The sequence below is a fragment of the Salmo salar genome, chromosome ssa25 (assembly GCF_905237065.1).
Source record: "Salmo salar chromosome ssa25, Ssal_v3.1, whole genome shotgun sequence".
Lineage (NCBI taxonomy): Eukaryota > Metazoa > Chordata > Actinopteri > Salmoniformes > Salmonidae > Salmo > Salmo salar.
In genome coordinates this window covers 49,005,968-49,019,852 of record NC_059466.1, presented here as the reverse complement: position 1 = coordinate 49,019,852, position 13,885 = coordinate 49,005,968, and the positions used below count along the sequence as shown (strand labels likewise).

The following is a 13,885-nucleotide window of genomic DNA, read 5'->3' as shown; positions in this document are numbered from 1 at the left end:
TGTGTTTGTCTACTATTTCTATATCAGTCCCTGTGCCCAAGAAAGCCATGGTAACCTGCCTAAATGACCACCGCCCCATAGCACCCACGTCGGTAGCCATGAAGTGCTTTGAAAGGCTGGTCATGCTTCACATCAACACCATTATCCCCTCAGATCCTCAAAATATTCTACAACTGCACAATCGAGAGCATCCTGACCGGTTGCATCACCGCCTGGTATGGCAACTGCTCGGCATCCGACCGCAAGGCCCTACAGAGGGTAGTGCGTACAGCCCAGTACATCCGTGTCCTGGGCTGTACAAACTTCCTGCCATCCAGGACCTAAATATACTAAGCGGTGTCAGCGGAAGGCCCCAAAAAAAGGCCCAGTCACCCAAGTTATAGACTATTCTCTCTGCTACCGCACGGTAATCGGTACCGGAGCGCCAATTCTAGGTCCAAAAGGCTCCTTAATAGTTTCTACCCCCAAGCTATAAGACTGCTGAACAATCAAATGGCCGCACGGACTATTTGCATTGACACCCCCCACTTTGTTTTTACACTGCTGCTACTCGCTGTTTATTATCACTTTACCCCTACATGTACAAATGATCTCAACTAACCTGTACCCCCACACATTGACTCTGTACCAGTACCCCATGTATATAGCCTCATTATTGATATTTTATTGTGTAATTATTACATTTTTCATTTGATTTTCTTAACAATGTATTTTTTTTAAACTGCAATGTTGGTTAAGCGCTTGTCAGTAAGAATTTCACAGTAAGGTCAACACCTGTTGTATTCGGCACATGTGACAAATAAACTTTGATTTGTGTTCTGGTTCTATGTCACTGGCTGTGTTCTGGTTCTATTTCACTGGCTGTGTTCTGGTTCTGTATCACTGACTGTGTTCTGGTTCTATGTCACTGGCTGTGTTCTGGTTCTGTATCACTGGCTGTGTTCTGGTTCTGTATCACTGGCTGTGTTCTGGTTCTGTATCGCTGACTGTGTTTTGGTTCTGTATCACTGGCTGTGTTCTGGTTCTATATCGCTGACTGTGTTCTGGTTCTGTATCGCTGACTGTGTTCTGGTTCTGTATCACTGGCTGTGTTCTGGTTTTATATCGCTGACTGTGTTCTGGTTCTATATCGCTGACTGTGTTCTGGTTCTGTATCGCTGGCTGTGTTCTGGTTCTGTATCGCTGACTGTGTTCTGGTTCTGTATCGCTGACTGTGTTCTGGTTCTATATCGCTGACTGTGTTCTGGTTCTATATCGCTGACTGTGTTCTGGTTCTGTATCGCTGACTGTGTTCTGGTTCTGTATCGCTGACTGTGTTCTGGTTCTATATCGCTGACTGTGTTCTGGTTCTGTATCGCTGGCTGTGTTCTGGTTCTGTATCGCTGACTGTGTTCTGGTTCTGTATCGCTGACTGTGTTCTGGTTCTGTATCGCTGACTGTGTTCTGGTTCTGTATCACTGACTGTGTTTTGGTTCTGTATCGCTGACTGTGTTCTGGTTCTATATCGCTGACTGTGTTCTGGTTCTATTTCACTGACTGTGTTCTGGTTCTATATCGCTGACTGTGTTCTGGTTCTGTATCGCTGACTGTGTTCTGTTTCTATATCGCTGACTGTGTTCTGGTCCTGTATCACCGGCTGTGTTCTGTTTCAACCTTTAGCCCTCATCCCTACACCCCTAACCTTCATCCTTTCACATCTCAACCTGCACCTTTCACCCAGGCAGAAAGAGTCAAACAGAGAGAGAAGAGGGATATACAGTATACTAACTAACCCAAGGAATGAGAAGACAGTGCCGTTGGCCTGTCTACCTCTGTGTCAGTGTCTTGAAACTGACAAGAAACCTCAATATGCTGGGTCAGTGGTTCCCAACCGGGGGAACTAGGACCCCTGGGGGTGGGAACTAGGACCCCTGGGGGTACCAACTAGGACCCCTGGGGGTACCAACTAGGACCCCTGGGGGTACTTGGCCTATCCACAGGGGCCACTTGAGAAGACTGAGACCAAAGGCCTACTGGTAAAATGTACATGAGAGGGTACTTCAGGGTTATTCTCCCTGCCTATCCCCCTTTTCCATTACCCCGTCCCTCATAGGGTCTCTGTCTCTTTTCCAATACCCCCCCCCCCCCTCATAGGATCTCTCTCCAATACCCCCCCCTCATAGGGTCTTTCTCCAATACCCCCTCCCTCATAGGGTCTCTGGTCCAATACCCCCTCCCTCATAGGGTCTCTGGTCCAATACCCCCTCCCTCATAGGGTCTCTGGTCCAATACCCCCCCTCATAGGGTCTCTGGTCCAATACCCCGTCCCTCATAGGGTCTCGGTCTCTCTCCAATACCTCCTCCCCTCATAGGGACCAAGTTTTTGCCATACTTGTTTTTGTTTTGTAAAGAGGACCCGACCAAAATAGTATTTTGAATACACTGTATAGATGTAAATAACTTGTGAATTATTTAAAGCAAATTCCCAGAGGAAGTAAATTTTTTTGTATTACCATGAATAAAGTTTTATATTTTGAATGTCCATGTAAATAAAAGTCTCAGTTGTTCAGTAAGTGTCATTATTATGTTTTATTTCACTTTCTTTCAAGGAAATGTGAGGCTTTGCATGTTGTTGAGGCTTCTCGTTGGAGATGTGACGGGTGATAAATAAAAAACTCACCTTCTGGAGAGATTTTTTTTTTTTTATCACACAAACTATGGGAAACAGCAGTGATCAGTTGAGTTTGAATAAAATGTGGTAGATGTGAGAGTTTCTGAATCCTCTCTGACACCATGCATCAGCCAGGGAAGTGGCACCATGCATCAGCCAGGAAGTGTAAGGCCTATAATACAGCTGCAGTAAAAAAATGGACCAAAACACTTTTGGTAGAAAACACCAAGTTATGAACATTTTATTTACAATGTACAAAAATATTGTTCCTCTTCCTGAAGTGTCTTGACCCTCTTGTTGGTCACCAATAAATACGGGTAGTTTAGTTTATTAGGATCCCCATTAGCTACTGCACACGCAGCAGCTACTCTTCCCGGGGTCCACATAAAATGTACAAATACATGACAAAGCACATAACAGTTATAGAACAGAACAACAGAAGATGTTACATTGAACAGTTTTATAGAGCAAAGACACCAAGAGACAACAAAAATACTATTTCCACACTATTCATATATACATATTCATATTGTTATATACAGTTAAAGTAGATCTTTAGAATGGTTGAATATGAGGTAAGGTATGGCGGAGGGGGTAAGGGGGTCCTAGGGTGGTAGAGGGGGTCCTAGGGTGGTGGAGGGGGTAAGGGGGTCCTAGGGTGGTAGAGGGGTCCTAGGGTAGTGGAGGGGTAAGGGTGTCCGAGCTTGGTGGTGGGGGTAAGGTAGTGGAGGTGGTCCTAGGGTGGTGAAGGGGGTAAGGTAGTGGAGGTGGTCCTAGGGTGGTGGTGGGGGTAAGGGTGTCCTAGGGTGGTAGAGGGTGTCCTAGGGTGGTGTGGTGGAGGGGGTAAGGGTGTCCTAGGGTGGTAGAGGGTGTCCTAGGGTGGTGTGGTGGAGGGGGTAAGGGTGTCCTAGGGTGGTGTGGTGGAGGGGGTAAGGGTTCCTAGGGTGGTGGTGGGGTGGGGGGTAAGGGGTCCTAGGATGGGGGCAAGGGGGTCCTAGGGTGGTGGTGGGGGGTAAGGGTGTCCTAGGGTGGTGGTGGGGTGGGGGGGTAAGGGGTCCTAGGGTAGTGGAGGGGGTAAGGGTGTCCGAGCTTGGTGGTGGGGGTAAGGTAGTGGAGGTGGTCCTAGGGTGGTAGAGGGTGTCCTAGGGTGGTGTGGTGGAGGGGGTAAGGGGTCCTAGGGTGGTGTGGTGGAGGGGGTAAGGGTTCCTAGGGTGGTGGTGGGGTGGGGGGGTAAGGGGTCCTAGGATGGGGGCAAGGGGGTCCTAGGGTGGTTGCGGATGTCCTAGGGTGGTGGAGGGAGTCCTAGGGTGGTGGAGGAGGTCCTAGGGTGGTGGAGGAGGTCTTAGGGTGCCTGTTCAGCTGGATTCACCACACGCCCCATAAATAGAACAGATCCTGGAGAGAGAGAGAGAGAGAGAGAGAGAGAGAGAGAGATGATAAATAGACGACCAAACTAACAAGGTGATGCTGTAACGGCAATAAAACGCCAAAATAGTGCTCTCCTTTTCCTGTGACGTCAGTGTTCACGCAGATCATGTCAGCTATCTGTCCATTTTTTGTATGGTATGCCTACCTGTGCTGACTTGTCGCAGGAGAAAGAAGAAAGGTCTGTCTGCTTTGAAGACGGGAGCTCGGGATCGTTTGAGTAGCACCATAGCTGTTACTGCAGCTGCCTTGGTCCCGTCCTCTGTTACCTCGATCCTGGCCTCATGAAAGGCATCTGACACATACAGGCCTTCCTCTGCTGTGGAGAGATAACAAACACAATGCTGTAAGTACTGGACAGACATCTGTCCTGAGGATGACATGGATCTCTAGCCTGGGTGCCAGTCTGTTTGTTGCTCTACAGCCAGTTCCTTAGGGAATTGTCATGCAAAAACTTTGGCTTGACAATGGAATAGGCAAAAGCACAAACTGATCTTAGGACCAGCCAAATGGATCTCATATTTAACCAGAATAAGGCAGTTGAATGAGCGTACTGTACCTGAGATGCCAGTGAAGTCTGCCGCCATTGGGTTGAAGGCGTCGCTGACCCCCATTGACGGCAGAACCGACCTCAGGTTGAACCTATTCTGCATTTTAAACCTGTAAGTAAAAGCCAGTCCATTACTCTACCATACACCTGTTTTGCCATGCTACAGTAGATCAGACACCATGAAGATTAGGACACTTTGTGCTAGGAAATATATATATATATATATAGCGACTACCATGGTATCACTAAAGTTCAGATAAATACATATTGAGATCAACATGTACCTAGGGAGGAAGACATCCATCTTGGTTCTGCGGAGGCCAGTTTCCCAAGTGGCCACAGCGCGGGCTGTTATCTGGGATTCCAGCGAGGACAGAGGTGTCTTCCTGTCACTGGGCAGAGCCACCAGCAGACTGAGGAAGTGGCCCAGGTACGGCAGCTCCAGGACTGTGTAACGCTGGTCCGACTGGGTACGGAACTGACCTGCACATACAGGGAAACCAAAGGAACGACCATTTTATATAAGATCACAGGATATAATCAATCATGCACTTTTATTTTATAAAGTGCTTTACAGATATCCAGCCTAAAACCCCAGAGAGGAAGCAATGCACAGGCTGAAGCACTAAACATTAACACTTTACAATGTCTTGTATAATGTCTACTATACTATTAATCAAAACTCTAATTGTGTTGTTTTGTGCTTGATTTGACTGTATGTAAGTGATGAACTGACAAGTATCTAAGTGATGAATTGGCAAGTTTCTAAGTGATGAACTGACAAGTGTTGAACCGATAAGTATGTAGGTAATGAACCGATAAGTATGTAAGTGTTGAACCGATAAGTATGTAAGTAATGAACCGATAAGTATGTAAGTGTTGAACCGATAAGTATGTAAGGGATGAACTGACAAGTTCAATTACAGCATCAAAAAACAGTCCCGACAGAAAACTATTGCTATCCTGTTCTCACTAGGGACTGTGGGTGAAAATGAACTTTGGTGCATATTTCACTGTCTGAAATGTGCTTTTAATTGCACATGGTCCCTTTAAAATAAACTACTACTTACCAAAGTTGACCTCTGTGGCCTGGTGCATCATGGGCACCTTGATGGTGCTGCCGTCCGACAGGGTGAAGGGAAGGTTCTGGGTATCAGTGAAGAGGAACTGTTTCTGCCACACTCCCCGGAAGTTTACTGTGTTGACCAGGGCCATCTGCAGCCGCTTGCCCCACAACGAGGCCTCTCCCTGGGCCTCGCCAGACCCAAACAGCTCCCCGCTGCCACCGGACTGGAGCGGCTCACCGGTGCCGTGGTTGCGTCCCCACTGTTGCAGCTGGCTGTGGGTGTGGTTGGGCTGACTGAAGTTGGCTCGGACCAGACTGTTGTTGCTCAGGGCTGCTGCATGCTGGGTAAAAACAGGAAGGAGCTGGACGCCGGTCTGGATGAATAGGGTGCAGGCCTGCTGGAGCCGCACCCCGTGACTGGAGTTACCCACGTCCCCCTGCGACCGCAACAGGAAGTCCTGCACATGCATGTCTGGAGAGACAGGAAGTGGAATCAGTGGCTAGGCCAAGTGGAAAGGTTCCCGCTAGAATCAATGAGTGAAAAAGAGACCAGGCGTGAGCCAACCCATTTAATCCAGGTCTGCATTAGTAAGTGCATTTCGGCCTACTTGGGGCACCAGATCCATACCACATGTATAACAACCTTGGTTTTCTTCACTCTGACACCTTGCCACCTGCACCTTTTTTTTCAATCAAGTATGCTAAATAAATCAAGAGAATATGTTATTATGTCCCTGCCTGGAGTAAGTCCTTCACATGACTTGTGAACTCTACTTGTTTAGTGTCTGCTGTCACTATTGCAGTGTAACACAGTGGCCTTTCGACCCCAGAGTCTCAGTATTACCCTCTGAATAATCAGATTATAAAGCAGGGGCAGGTATTAGAGCTCCAGACACCACTCTACTCTACCTTGCCTTGGCCAACCGGCCCACAGGGCCCCGTAGCAACGGTGTAGCCCAGCACCAGTGTAAAGGAATGGTATGCACACACCTAGAAACACTTGAACTAACAGTAATAGAGAGCAAAATAAACCCACACTTAGATGTTAGTTAAAGTGCTCTGTCTTTGTACCAACACAGCATGTTATTACCTGCACTCAACAGCTGTGGCCCCCATCCCCGCTGACTGGACACAGAGAGTTATAGGGGTCTGCAAACAAATGCAGGGTTTCGTTCCACCCCAGCACTAAAACTGCTTTAGAATCGACTTCTCATCAAGACCTTGATTCATTGAACAAGGTGTGTTGGTAATGGGCTTTGAACACAAGCCTACACACCCAGTAGTCTGACCACCTAGTACACTGACCACAAAGTAACCTGACCACCCAGTAGTCTGACCACCCAGTACACTGACCACAAAGTAACCTGACCACCCAGTAGTCTGACCACCCAGTAGTCTGACCACCCAGTACACTGACCACAAAGTAACCTGACCACCCAGTAGTCTGACCACCCAGTACACTGACCACAAAGTAACCTGACCACCCAGTAGTCTGACCACCCAGTACACTGACCACAAAGTAACCTGACCACCCAGTAGTCTGACCACCCAGTAGTCTGACCACCCAGTAACCTAACCACCCAGTAGTCTGACCACCCAGTACCCTGACCACCCAGTAGTCTGACCACCCAGTACACTGACCACAAAGTAACCTGACCACCCAGTAGTCTGACCACCCAGTACACTGACCACAAAGTAACCTGACCACCCAGTAGTCTGACCACCCAGTAACCTGACCACCCAGTAACCTGACCACCCAGTACCCTGACCACCCAGTAGTCTGACCACCCAGTACACTGACCACAAAGTAACCTGACCACCCAGTAACCTGACCACCCAGTAGTCTGACCACCCAGTACCCTGACCACCCAGTAGTCTGACCACCCAGTACCCTGACCACCCAGTAACCTGACCACCCAGTAGTCTGACCACCCAGTACCCTGACCACCCAGTAACCTGACCACCCAGTAACCTGACCACCCAGTACCCTGACCACCCAGTAACCTGACCACCCAGTAGTCTGACCACCCAGTAACCTGACCACCCAGTAACCTGACCACCCAGTATACTGACCACCCAGTAACCTGAATCACCCAGTAACCTGACCACCCAGTAGCCTGACCACCCTCTAACCTGACCACCCAGTAGCCTGACCACCCAGTAGTCTGACCACCCAGTAGCCTGACCACCCAGTACCCTGACCACCCAGTTACCTGACCACCCAGTAACCTGACCACCTAGTTCCCTGACCACCCAGTACTCTGACCACCCAGTACTCTGACCACCCAGTACTCTGACCACCCAGTAACCTGACCACCCTGTTCCCTGACCACCCAGTAACCTGACCACCAGTAACCTGACCACCCAGTAGCCTGACCACCCAGTAGTCTGACCACCCAGTAGTCTGACCACCCAGTATCCTGACCACCCAGTAACCGGACCACCCAGTAGCCTGACCACCCAGTAACCTGACCACCCAGTACCCTGACCACCCACTCGTGGCGGGGGTCTTACCGTTGACGTCATATCCCAGTGCCGCCTCCAGTTGTGCCAGCGTGTTGCCGCGGGCGCCCAGCTGCAGAAGTCCCAAGGACAGTGAGACGCTCAGCGGCGACACGATCAGGTTGGAGTTATTCTCTGTCTCTTTGAGCGTTTGGTAGAGGCTGACGGCGAACTCCGTGTGCAGCTCTCCCATGGAGTCCTGAAAGCTAGCGTCACACTGACCCCTCCCCACCAACCAGAAGCAGACGAATAGTGAGGTCATCGACAGGCGACACATGGCCTTGGAGGTGCAGGGTCAAAGGTAAAATACAGCTGATGATGTCAGAGTGGGCGGGTCCGCAGAGATGGGGTCACTGCAAAGAAGGGTGGGTGATATAACTTTATAACAATCCAAGGGTGGGTGATATAACTTTATAACAATCCAAGGGTGGGTGATATAACTTTATAACAATCCAAGGGTGGGTGATATAACTTTATAACAATCCAAGGGTGGGTGATGTAACTTTATAACAATCCAAGGGTGGGTGATATAACTTTATAACAATCCAAGGGTGGTTGATATAACTTTATAACAATCCAAGGGTGGGTGATATAACTTTATAACAATCCAAGGGTGGGTGATATAACTTTATAACAATCCAAGGGTGGGTGATATAACTTTATAACAATCCAAGGGTGGGTGATATAACTTTATAACAATCCAAGGGTGGTTGATATAACTTTATAACAATCCAAGGGTGGGTGATATAACTTTATAACAATCCAAGGGTGGTTGATATAACTTTATAACAATCCAAGGGTGGGTGATGTAACTTTATAACAATCCAAGGGTGGGTGATATAACTTTATAACAATCCAAGGGTGGGTGATATAACTTTATAACAATCCAAGGGTGGGTGATATAACTTTATAACAATCCAAGGGTGGGTGATATAACTTTATAACAATCCAAGGGTGGGTGATATAACTTTATAACAATCCAAGGGTGGGTGATATAACTTTATAACAATCCAAGGGTGGGTGATGTAACTTTATAACAATCCAAGGGTGGGTGATATAACTTTATAACAATCCAAGGGTGGGTGATATAACTTTATAACAATCCAAGGGTGGGTGATATAACTTTATAACAATCCAAGGGTGGGTGATATAACTTTATAACAATCCAAGGGTGGGTAATGTAACTTTATAACAATCCAAAGCATAGAGGCCTATTGTGATGTTTCAGTACATTAACAAATGTATTTATTTAATTTGCCAGTTTAAAAAGCAAGCGTATCCACAGCAGCGTTATGACAGGGACGGCACAATAAATACAATGACTTATTTCCATCGTTGTCCCTGATGATATAAAGTGTTCCGTAAGATACATTTCATGAATCGGTCTTGATGGAATCATGGAAGAACTTTTCATTGTAAAACCACACTTCCAATTGTTGAAACATTTGTTCAATTACTGCCCGGCTTTCTCTTATCCTAAGCTCCACCACGTGCCTGCTCTTTCCATAGAAGGCCAAGTACCATTGAGGGGCGCTGTCATCCCCATTCAATTAAATCAATTAAAGAGCAATGTGGACCTGCAGAAAATGGAGACCTCATGAACCAATAATTCATTAATCCTATTTTGTGGCCAGGAAATTGCACAACATTCAAAGTTAATGTTATTATACAGTATTATATATATATGTATAGTATTATTATATATATATCTACATACATACACACACACTACATGGCCAAAAGTATGTGGACGCCTGCTCATCGAACATCTCATTCCAAAATCATGGGCATTAATATGGAGTTGTCCCCCTCTTTGCTGCTATAACAGCTTCTACTATTCTGGGAAGGCTTTCCGCTAGTTGGAACATTGCTCCGGGGACTTGCTGCGGGGACATTCAGGTACAAGAGCATTTGTGAAGTCGGGCACTGATGTTGGGCGATCGATTAGGCCTGGCTCGCAGTCGGCGTTCCATTCATCCCAAAGGTGTTCGATGGGGTTGAGGTCAGGGCTCTGTGCAGGCCAGTCAAGTTCTTCCACATCGATCTCAAAAAAATATTTCTGTATGGACCTCGCTTTGTGCATGGGCGTGTTTTCATGTAGAAACAGGACCATCCCCAAACTGTTGCCACAAAGTTGGAAGCACAGAATCATCTAGAATGTCACTGTATACTGTAGCATTAAGATATCCCATCACTGGAACTAAGGGGCCTGAACCATGAAAAACAGCCCCGGACCATTATTCCTCCTCCACCAAACTTTACAGTTGGCACTATGCATTGGGGCAGACGTTGAAGAGTGATTCATCACTCCAGAGAACGCGTTTCCACTGTTCCAGAGTCCAATGGCGGCAAGCTTTACACCACTTCAGCCGACACTTGGCATTGGGCATTGTGATCTAAGACTTGTGTGCGGCTGATCGGCCAAGGAAACCTATTTAATGAAGATCACGAGGAACAATTCTTGTGCTGACAGACAATTTGTACATGCTAAGCGCTTCATTTGTACATGCTACGCGCTTCATTTGTACATGCTACGTGCTTCATTTGTACATGCTACGTGCTTCATTTGTACATGCTACGCGCTTCAGCACTCTGCAGTCCAGTTCTGTGAGCTTGTGTGACCTACCACTTCGTGACTGAGCCGTTGTTGCTCCTAGACGTTTCCACTTCACAATAACAGCACTTACAGTTGACTGGGGCAGCTCTAGCAGGACAGAAATTCGACGAACTGACTTGTTGGAAATGTGGCATCCTATGACGGTGTCACGTTGAAAGTCACTGAGCTCTTTAGTAAGGTCATTCTACCGCCAATGTTTGTCTATGGAAATTGCATGGCTGTGTGCTCGATTTTATACATATGTCGCAACGGGTGTGGCTGAAATAGCTAAATCCACTCATTTGAAGGGGTGTCCACATACTTTTGTATATGTACAGTGCATTCGGAAAGTATTCAGACCTCTTGACCTTTTCCACATTTTGTTACGTTACAGCCTTATTAAAAAATATATGAAATCGATTTTTCCCTCACCAATCTACACACAATACCCCATAATGTCAAAACAAAAACAAGTTTTTAGACATTTTTGAAAATGTATTAAAAGCAAAAAACTGAAATATCACATTTACATAAGTATTCAGACCCTTTACTCAGTACTTTGTTGAAGCACCTTTGGCAGCGATTGCAATTTTTTTTTTTAATCCATTTTATAATAAGGCTGTAAAGTAAAGGAAAGTGAAGGGGTCTGAACACTTATAGGTAGTTATATTTATTAGTTGTATTAGAAGTTGTAGCAGTAGTTTTTATTAGTTGTATTAGTAGTTTTAGCAGTAGTTTTTATTAGTTGTATTAGTAGTTTTAGCAGTAGTTTTATTAGTTGTATTAGTAGTTTTAGCAGTAGTTTTATTAGTTGTATTAGTAGTTTTAGCAGTAGTTTTCATTAGTTGTATTAGTAGTTTTAGCAGTAGTTTTATTAGTTGTATTAGTAGTTGTAGCAGTAGTTTTATTAGTTGTATTAGTAGTTTTAGCAGTAGTTTTATTAGTTGTATTAGTAGTTTTAGTAGTAGTTTTTATTAGTTGTATTGGTAGTTGTAGCAGTAGTTTTCATTAGTTGTTGTCACGTCCTGACCATAGTGAGTGGTTATTTTCTATGGTAGAGTGGTCAGGGCGTGACAGGGGGTGTTTGTCTGTTTTTGTATGTCTATGTTCAGTTTCTAGTTTTGCATTTCTATGTTGGTGTTGTTTGGCATGACCTCCAATTAGAGGCAGCAGGTTGTCGTTGTCTCTAATTGGAGGTCCTATTTAAGTTGATGTTTGTCCCACATGTGTTTGTGGGTGATTATTCGTTGTGAGTGTATTTGATCATCCTGCGTCACGGTTTGTTGTTTTGTGTATATTTTGAAGTGTTTAATTGTTGCATTCGGTTTCACTGGTTAAATAAATATGTGGAACTACGAAAACGTTGCATCTTGGTCCGCTCCTTCTAACAGCTGTGACAGTTGTATTGGTAGTTGTAGTTTTTATTAGTTGTATTAGTAGTTTTAGTAGTAGTTTTTATTAGTTGTATTAGTAGTTTATATTAGTTGTAGGCCTATTAGTAATTGTACAACTTTTCTATGCTGTTAAATGTACGTTTGTTTTTTGTATTATTATTTAGTTGTTATTATTATTAGACTGTAGTTGCCATATTATTCTTGTTACTAAGTTATTTTTACTTTATTTTTGGGGGGACACTTGAAAACGAGATTTCATACTGCAACATTTTTTTTTATTTTTACAAATAAATCATGTCAAATCTGGAAATTGCAAACAAAAGCACGCATCATTTAGTTAAAGTAAAAAAAAAAAAACTTTTGTCTTATAATTCATTTTAAACCATAAATATGTCTAGCCTGTTATGATCACGACTGACACATCAGCCAACGTAAATGTTCCTTCCCAAGTGGACATAACTGGTATCTATGTAGCCTATACCTTCTATCCATATCTTAACGAGCTCAAGCTAATGGAAACCATAGAAGACAACAAATAAGAAACTTGAATGATCTGAAATCATTTTAAAGTTAAAACTCATCGCAGTTATAGGTCTGTTATAATTTATCATGGCCCAAATCATGAATAATTCACCTGCAAGAAACTTACCTGGAAGACAGGTACAGAGAAAGACTACAATTACTTTTGGTTTTCTGTTCCAATTCCAGGCAGTTATCGCCAAATATCCGATGTCCACAAACGCCTGCTATCACTGTCACTGGAGAGCTTGTAATGTTCCTCTCACCTCTCCTCTCCCGGTGTTTGTAGGCTACTCCTGTCTGCTCCTCGAGTAGCCAGCTGATTGAGCGGGTTCTCAGTCATAAGACCGTGTTAAAAGGGAGCGCTCCGTGTTTGCGGTCTCTGTCGGCGATGTCCGTACCATTCGACTCGGCTAGAATTCCTACCTCCCCTAACCCTACCCGGTCCGGCGCTATAAGGAGCCAGGCGGAGGGAGGCATGTCACCAACCAGCAAATCCTAAAACGAGTAGAGAAAAAAAGACTCACACACATTTCACAAAAGACAGTCGGTCCCCTTTATTCAAGCTGCTTGCCCTTTTGTTGTGGTGATCAAAAGCCATCTCCCAACAAGAGTACAACAACACGCTGACCATCAAAGTGCTGTGTCAGCGCTTCTAATTGGGAGACACTATGGAATGTGTCATTTAAATGATCTGGAAAATGAATGATTTGTGAGTCCTGTTTGGACATTCATCTCACCCATCATCGCTACATTTCTAACCTAATCAACCCTAACATAAATATGATTTTTTTCGTGGTATTATGTAGCTCAATCGGTAGAGCATGGTGCTTGCAATGCCACCGAGGGTACATGGGTTGAATCCCACTGGGGCAACCCATATGTAGAGTAAAACTGAACGCGTGACTAAGTCGCTTTGGATAAAAGCCTCTGCTAAATGGCATTTAATTATATTATGGTGACACCAGAATGAAAATATGAGGAGAACAGAAGAGGAGGAGATCATTTTATGAAGAAGGGGGGGTTGGTGTCTCAATAACCCCGTCCCTCTGGTCTGAATGGGACATGATGGTGTGAACTTCCCTCCTCAGAGCCAACTGAATGTGACTTTAAAATGTCTTGTAAGCTAGGACCTTTTCCACTACATGTAGTATTTTGTGTTCAAATATATATATATATATAT

At 45.2% G+C, this 13,885-nt stretch overlaps 1 protein-coding gene across 1 annotated transcript; it reads right to left on the bottom strand.

Moving 5' to 3' along the window:
- Window positions 1-3,708: 3,708 nt before the first annotated feature.
- On the bottom strand, window positions 3,709-13,258 carry LOC106586899 (probable serpin E3). Its single transcript, XM_014174634.2, has 7 exons — window positions 12,833-13,258; window positions 8,206-8,546; window positions 5,696-6,163; window positions 4,910-5,108; window positions 4,635-4,735; window positions 4,224-4,394; window positions 3,709-4,045 (listed from the first exon to the last, which is right to left on the bottom strand). The coding sequence occupies exons 2-7, from the start codon at window positions 8,468-8,470 to the stop codon at window positions 3,993-3,995; spliced, it is 1,257 nt and encodes a 418-aa protein (XP_014030109.1). The 5' UTR covers window positions 8,471-8,546; window positions 12,833-13,258; the 3' UTR covers window positions 3,709-3,992.
- Window positions 13,259-13,885: the final 627 nt, after the last annotated feature.

Coding starts and splice junctions, on each gene's coding strand:
- LOC106586899 (XM_014174634.2), bottom strand. CDS start 8,470: ATGTGTCGCCTGTCGATGACCTCACTATTCGTCTGCTTCTGGTTGGTG. Junction 6,164..8,205: donor ACTGGGATATGACGTCAACG/GTAAGACCCCCG, acceptor CTGTCTCTCCAG/ACATGCATGTGCAGGACTTC. Junction 4,736..4,909: donor ATGGATGTCTTCCTCCCTAG/GTACATGTTGAT, acceptor TTTTACTTACAG/GTTTAAAATGCAGAATAGGT.